At 39.8% G+C, this 8,007-nt stretch overlaps 1 protein-coding gene across 1 annotated transcript; it reads left to right on the top strand.

The window, feature by feature from the left end:
• The first annotated feature begins 205 nt into the window (after nucleotides 1-205).
• On the top strand, nucleotides 206-6,848 carry tmem106ba (transmembrane protein 106Ba). The gene is made up of 8 exons (XM_034611504.1): nucleotides 206-354; nucleotides 1,939-2,149; nucleotides 3,044-3,107; nucleotides 3,249-3,408; nucleotides 4,136-4,276; nucleotides 4,669-4,718; nucleotides 4,822-4,875; nucleotides 5,176-6,848. The coding sequence occupies exons 2-8, from the start codon at nucleotides 1,951-1,953 to the stop codon at nucleotides 5,294-5,296; spliced, it is 789 nt and encodes a 262-aa protein (XP_034467395.1). The 5' UTR covers nucleotides 206-354; nucleotides 1,939-1,950; the 3' UTR covers nucleotides 5,297-6,848.
• The last annotated feature ends 1,159 nt before the right edge of the window (nucleotides 6,849-8,007 follow it).

Here is an 8,007-nt window from a genome sequence, read left to right as displayed (position 1 = left end):
TCAGGATGGTACATGTTGTGCTCAGTCGTTCCACTGTGTTACTTTGAACACCAGTGTGTTGCTCTACCATTACACAGTGTTTGTCTGCAGACTGTGTTGTAACATTATACATTGCGTGTGTGTGTCTGCAGAGTGTGTTGTAACATTATACATCGCGTGTGTGTGTGTGTCAGTGTCACTGTGTGTGTGTCAGTGATGTTGAGCTGGAGTCTGGACGCCGGACACCACCGACATCCGCCCGTCCAATGAGCAGAGGAGGGGGCGTCGGCTTCAGTTCCTCACCGGAGAAACGACCATAACAAAGCAGCGACGACGACCCGAATGGAAACAGAGACGAACTAACGGAGAAAACAGGTGAGATGTTAAATACAGATAAAGACAAAGAGAGATGAACTGTGGGAGATGTTTGTTCCTGCACGCGCTGCAGGCCGATCCGATCTGCGCACAGACTCCGATGATTCAGGCGAAATCTAGATTTAAAAAATATGATGGATTAACCCTGGGAACAGTTCTCGGAGGATAATAGAATAATAGAATAAACAAACGCATCGTTCGTTGGAGGTCAGAGAGACAGAGAGCAGGGTGTTGTGGTCGTGTTCCCCCCGGCCGGGACGTCGTGTTCCCGGCGGAGGCTCAGCAGCAGCATGGCGGTCTGAGCTGTTGTTATCCGTGTTGTGTTCACGGACACGACACAGATCCGGCTCCTGCTCCGTCTGTGCTTTCACAGACACACTCATTGTTATCTGTGTGTTCAGCTGCTCACACTGTGTCATGTTAGCTGTTAGCATCAGCTGCTGCAGGGGCCTAACACCAAGCAACACCACCACCACCACCAGCAGCACTGAGTCAGAATAATCCATCACCACCACAGGTCCTGCAGTCATGATGCTATCACAGCAGAGGTGCCTGAGTAGCATCAGCAGAATGCAGTTAAAGTATTTGTAATTTATTAATTATTGCATCTGAAAAGTGAGTGTCACTGTAGTAGAAATACACCAAAACTCAATAATCTGCGATCAGCTACTTATTATGTCAACGTAGTGTGTTCATGAGAAGTTTTTACAGGTTTCAGAAATACTGTATTTCCCATAGAAATGTAGTCGAGTAAAGTACAAGTACCCCAAGATTGTAGATCAGTATTTGAGTACAAGTAAATTAAGGTTTAATAAATAATAAAACAATTATTCCATTAAGATGAACTTCCTGTTGATTGACTGATCAGAGAATCATTGCAGCGCTACATACAAATATACTTCAAACTAAAAGTATTTTGTATGATGAACAGCCCATTTCGGAATAGTCCATATTACTACATTATGATTACTCATATATATATATATATATATATCTCACTCTATGTACTTTCTACCTCTGAATACTACAGGTGATTTAACCATCACAGAAAACACGTTACTACAAGTTGGTTTAATCTATTTCTCATCCAGTATTGTTGTTAATGAACAGATGGATAAAGGCACAAAAAGAGTCTACGAAAAAACATTTGTGTGTTTTCTAAGACTAAATGGTATCTATTATATACATTTTATTTATAATGACGAATATTATGGTGATAATCAATTCACCATATTCACTTTTAATGTCTATCAGTACAAAAAAATCTAGAAAACATGCATTTGAAGGATACTACACAAGTACAAGGATAAAATCGTAGAGAAATTACGCATCAGTTGAATTCTATCATCTATTCATCAGCCCACTTACAAGTTCAATAGAATTATGGCAGAAGTATTTACGAGGGATGTTTACAAGTCTTGCAAAGTGCACCACACAGTTGATTAGTTTCCTGGAATCTGTCCAGGTCCAATTTTACGTTCAAATGGCTGCGTGGTATGTTGTTGGTCAGCCCGTCCTGCTGCACCTCTGCGCCCGCTCCTCTCTTTTCCTCTCTACTCACGCCATCTTTCATGTTGTGCACAGACAGCTGCAGCAATGGGCAAGTCCCAGTCACACTTGGCCAAACACAAGGGCGAGAGTCAGGACCCGCTGACGAGTGACGGCGAGTACAAAGACGGTCAGACAGAGGAGGACGGCAAAAATGGAGACGTGTCTCAGTTCCCCTACGTGGAGTTCACCGGCCGGGACAGCGTGACGTGCCCCACGTGCCAGGGCACTGGCAGAATCCCACGAGGTAAAACCTTCTAGATGTGAGCAATTCATGTCAAATCTAGTTTATCACAAGCACAAAAGTTCTGACAAACAATCAAACGACAAAAAATTCCCTCGGTGTAATTTCATTTAAACTGCGATACTTCAGTTGTCTGTACGATCTCTCCACTGAAGCTTCTTATCTTTACTTTCTCCCTTACTGCTGTAACGTGGCAAACCTCCCTGCTGTGGGATAAGAAGCCATCTTATCTTTCAACCACCATTATCAGTTTTAAGACTATATGAAGAGCTGTGTGCTTAAAACCCCCGATTCATTCTCAAAGATTCTGTGACAAGAGGATAGAAAACTACAAGACACATGTTTATATGTACAAAACCAGTGTAAGAGTGTGATTCTTTATAATAAAAGGTATTTAAAGAGGCAAAATATCTCGTGTGTTTATGGACAGTGATAACTCTGTTAAAGTTTCATTTGTAAAAGTGTAGAAGCCTCTAACAGTTGTTTAATGCAGCAAAACAGCTCAACTTTTACATTCAATTCATCATTTTACTCTGAAGATGAGTGAAAGTTGCTACAGCTTTGTGTATTTAAATGTGATCATATGTCCGACTCACTTCAAATCAAAATGTCAGTGCATGTATCTCCAAATATAATACTGTGCTACAAATATCTAGATCTTCAGACCTTAATGTCTATAAAACTATTTACAAATCACACAGAAAATCCATCATAATAACGAGCTTTTCCAAACTTTAAAGATAAAGTTAAGACTTATTTAAATATAAAACGTCCATTGTTCTTTATCTCGAGTCTACAGCAATTGTTTTTTCTTCCTGCTATTGTACTGGTATTACAAATCATCAAGCCCAGGATCTGATTCATCAATCCTTTTTCATTTTTTAAATAACTCCACAGGTCAAGAGAATCAGCTGGTGGCTCTGATTCCATACAGCGACCAGAGGCTCCGGCCAAGCAGGACGTAAGTCAGCACTCACTGTCCCTTTTTTACAGATATACCGTGTGAGCCGTCTGTGTGATGAAACTGCGCGAACACACAGTAGCGTGTCAGACTCTGAAGTCATCAGCTGGTTTGAGGTTCTGTTTCCTCTCTGTCCCGCAGAAAACTATATGTCACAATATCCGTGGCTCTCTGCCTGCTGCTGTCAGGTCTGGCTGTTTTCTTCCTCTTCCCTCGCTCCATTGATGTTTCCTACGTGGGCGTGAAGTCTGCCTACGTCTCCTATGACCAGGACAAGCGGATCGTCTATCTCAACATTACAGTAAGATTGTATAGTTTTACAACACAATGCTGCATTTCACGGGGATCGCAATAAACTAAACTCAGGGCTCGAGAATAGACATTTTTTATGTATTTAAAACCCTATTTGTAATTTGTCACTTAGCAAATGACAAACTCACCCAAGTGCTGACCACTGACCATGTGCTGGTGCATAACAAGTCACAGCTTGCTGACGGGTCCTTGCAAATATGTTTAACTGGTTAAAACAAAACCATATTCTGTAAATAAAGATGTCCATTTCCTCCCAATGTACAAAAATGAAGCCAAAACATCCAGGATATGGGCGCTGCCATCTTGTGCTTCTGATGTCATTTGGAACCAGTGGTGTAAAGGTGTTGGGGTCCTGCTGATACATGTGTTCAACCGATGGCGAGTCAATCTCAGCTGTCAGGAATTTTGACATGATTTTACATGATCAAATTATTTAAAAGCTCAAAGTTTCCCTCATGGATTCCTTGAGACCAAAAGTAGAGATTATAGAGAGTGAAAGTTGGATTTAGATTCACTCAATGACCATAAACATGACTGAAAATGAATAATAATGTTGCTCCGTGTCTTCTACATGTGTATGTAAGCCACTAGTTCATCATATTAAGTCAAAACGTGATAATAATGTCAGTGTTGTGTCTATAGCTTGTTTCCGCTTCCCACTTTCATCCTTCTATTCTACTGCCAGAGTCTAAAACCTTATTTCCCTCTTTACACAGAACACTCTGAACATCACCAATAACAACTACTACGCCATATCTGTGACCAACATCACGGCACAAGTGCAGTTCTCCAAGACGGTGATCGGCAAGGCCAAGTTCAGCAACAGCACGGTGATCATACCGCTGGATGAACAGCAGGTGGGTTGAAACACTTCTTACTACACAGACACACACACACACACACACAATGAAAACAGATTATTTCTGTCTCAGTTTCATGGAAGTGAAGGAAGTAAACGCCTGATCCACTTAACATATGACTGCATCTTGTGAAACCCACACAGCAGCTCGTCGTTACACAAAACCAAGCAAACCTCGTCCCACTCGACTCAGACTGTAAAATAATAAGACATTTCTATAAAATCCAGACTTCAAACAGATGTTTTAAAGATCATTAAAGCCTCCGTCTCCTAAAGACTTGTCACATTACAAATTGATTTAACAGAATTTAACAAAAAACAAAACTGAGTTAGAGTTTTGTGATATTTTGATTAAATGTTTAATATGTTGGTATTTTTCCATCTTTGCAGATCGACTACACCGTCCCCACCACCATTGCTGATGAGATGAGTTATATGTTGTAAGTATTTTTACATAAAAGTCCTAAATAATTTACTATTGACACTTTTCACAATTATAATTTTAATGATAATCATTCTTAATCTTAATCTCTGTTCTTTCAGTGACTACTGCACTATGCCGACCATTAAAGTTCACAACATAGTGGTCATGATGCAGTAAGTATGACATTTTAAATGAGTTATTAGGTATGTGAGTGATTTCATCACGTTAAAGATGAAGATTTGCACCAAACTTTGATGTGGTCTCTGCTGACTCACACCACATCTTCCCACCAAGTTTCCTGGTAATCTGTCCAGTAGTGTTTTGTGTAATCTTGCTAACAAACAAACAAACAAACAAACAAACACACAAACAGACAGACAGTGGTGAGACAGAGACAATCTTCCTCAGCGACTCAGCACATCTCCCTCTGTTGTTTTTCTGTTCATTAGTTGACTGTGTGGTGGTTTTTTCAGGGTGACGGTGACGACGACGTATTTCGGACACGCGGAGCAGGTCTCCCAGGAGATGTACCAGTATGTGGACTGCGGTGGGAACACCACGTCCTTGCACGGGCATGTGCAGGTCTACCAATAAGGGCAAGCAGGAGACCCCCCCCCCCCGGTGTCACACACTGCTGTAACATAGGTCCTCAGAGATAGACTGGGATGACTTCCATGTAGGAAATTCTTGCACAGTGTCAACGGATTACAGGACAGCAACATATCATTTCTTAAATTTGTCCCAGTGGCTCATCCATTTTTAAATTCCCAACCACTTTTTTTTCCTTTCCCATCCGCAGGTCAGATATGATGTTGAGAGGAGGTATTTTGTGTTACTTTTCAAAACCGGCTGTCAAAGCAGATTTACTCACCCGCCACAGCCAGAGTTTTTTCAGGATTCACCTGGAGGGTTGTCGTCATCTTCCACCCTGGTGCCAGCAACGTAGAGCGATGTAATTTAATATTCACATCAGTGGAGGGAATCCCAGTGGTTTCAGATCCGATTGCACTTTAGCCCCATTCCTTATCTACAGAGAGTAATAAGAATGTTGAATGAATACGACAGGAATGCTGTGATTGTTGTTATATTCTCAACCCCCCTTTGATAAAGAATACAATAACTACGATGTGAGAGGGACTCAACTTTATTTTTGGGGGGGGGCACAGTATAGAACCACTTTTTTCTGCCCTCTTTTCATTCCTTCCTGCTGCAGTTTTATCTCTTTTCTTTCCAGTAAAGTTAAATTCTTGGTATTGTAATAGTGCAATATGTATGAGGTGTCGTCTTTATCATTCGTTTTTCCTTTATTTTCAGCTTGAGTACAGGTCTACAGTACAGTACCGCTACTACTAACAGTAATAGCAGTTATTTTTATGTTTATGAGGGTAATTTAAAAGCAAATGTGACCACTGTGACACCTGACATCAGCATATTCTGAAGGATTAAATGAAATCGTTTTACATTCAAGGAAAAAAAACTTATTTTTAAAAGGGATGATATTTTCAATCTCATAGGAAATGTGGGAGCATGACAGTGGACGATTAAAAAACAGGAATGTGTAAATATGAAATATGTGCTTTCCTTCTGGTTTGCTTTAAAACACTTCATTTCCAGAGCTGTGTTCGATCTGATAACTTTTTTCCCATTAACAAGTTTTAATCTGGTTTCCTTGCTGTATTAATCCAATCTGAATCTCTTATTTTAATCGTATTTTGCGTTGAGTGCTGGTTTTTAATTCATGGTTTCACTTTTATAACGTGGTGTTATTTGGATTGGCTGATGATTATATTTTGCAGCACAGACCGTTTAAATGATTTAATGACTTCTTCTGACAGAAGATGTCTGTAGCTCCGTTACGCTGAACACATCAACCTTTACATGTGGAATCTATTGCACTTCTGTCTGTCCTGGGAGAGGGACCCCCCACATGTGGTTCCCTCCATCAAAGTTGCTGGTCTGAGTTATCACACTGGTTATTCTGGCAGGTAATATGATTTCTGGTCAGCGTAAGAAAACTGTAACCGTAGCTTCCAACCCTGCCTGATGTTTCATAACACTGTAGATGTTAAAACCTTATTGTTTCTGCTTAACATCACCTCAATGTTTTTGATGCATGAAGCTGAAAATAAAATCATGATCCACTGTCGGTCTTCTCAGTTTCTTGTGTGTGCTTGTAATATTCTCTGTACACATTGGGTGGCGCCGAGTGCTCTACTAAATTACAATATCATGCACGTCCTGCTGAAAACAGAGTTCAAAGTCATTTCACTGTTGTTTAAATATATAAATACTTACATATGTCAGATAATTACAATAATTATAAATAAACAATTTAATCCATGTTAATTTACAGAACCACATAAAATCTAGAATTTAAAAGCAATTACAGTTGTGTAATGGTCAGGATATTAAAAAGCAGAATCTAAAATGCAGTGCAGTAAAGTATTAACTACAAATTAGTCCAAATACCTGAAAATACTACTTGAGTAACTGTATTTAATTACTTTCCACCAATACCAGACGTGATAGAGGACCAATAATCAGAGGGACACAGAGACATTTACCTGATAATCTGCTCTGGACTAAATTGTTGAATAAATGGACATAACTATCTGACCAACAACCACTGACTCACCACTAGAGGGCAAAACAACCAACAAACTCCAGTGAATTAGCATCAAGAAACCATTCATATTATCTAGTGATGTAATCCAGTAAATATCCACACGCCGATGAGCCAAATCTGATTTGTTGAGACTTTTCATCTGATAAGATTAAAACTCAAGATACAGTTAGACCTTTCTTTTCATAGCTGTTGTCAGTAAGAAATCAAAGTTGCCATCTATTGTTACACATCATACATCATCATACACTACACATCACAAAATGTTGTTCCCAAATCTATATTTTTTATATTAATTTTACTTGCTGTACATCACCCCGGCCGTATTGCACTGTAAGTCACTGTGTTACTCGGTACAGGCGTCTCGCTCGAGCTAAAAGCACACGACGTTTCTCCTGTGATCACATCTGCTGGACTCGTTAAAGCTCCAGTTCACTTCCTCTCTACAGATCCAGGTCAGGGGTTTGGACCAGAGAAAGAAAAATACACACAAATACAAAAACCATCACGTACACAAACCACTGAACCAACGTCTCTGTCTGTGTCTGGAGGAAGGTATTTTACTTGCTGTATTTCAAGTTCCACACGATGCACATTATTTAGATGAAAATGGTATTGTATGACACAAAATATGATGTATGTCATTTGTAATTAACATTCGCAAATATTTTACATTGAAACA

Source organism: Hippoglossus hippoglossus, chromosome 16 (assembly GCF_009819705.1).
Source record: "Hippoglossus hippoglossus isolate fHipHip1 chromosome 16, fHipHip1.pri, whole genome shotgun sequence".
NCBI classification, from domain to species: Eukaryota; Metazoa; Chordata; class Actinopteri; order Pleuronectiformes; family Pleuronectidae; genus Hippoglossus; species Hippoglossus hippoglossus.
Note: the sequence above shows the minus strand (reverse complement) of the source record. Positions and strands in the feature narration are given on the sequence as shown.

Excerpts from the sequence above, each read along its gene's own strand:
- tmem106ba (XM_034611504.1), top strand. The coding sequence starts at position 1,951 with ATGGGCAAGTCCCAGTCACACTTGGCCAAACACAAGGGCGAGAGTCAG. Across the intron at positions 3,108-3,248 it reads AGGCTCCGGCCAAGCAGGAC|AAAACTATATGTCACAATAT; the intron begins GTAAGTCAGCAC and ends TCTGTCCCGCAG. Across the intron at positions 4,876-5,175 it reads AACATAGTGGTCATGATGCA|GGTGACGGTGACGACGACGT; the intron begins GTAAGTATGACA and ends TGGTTTTTTCAG.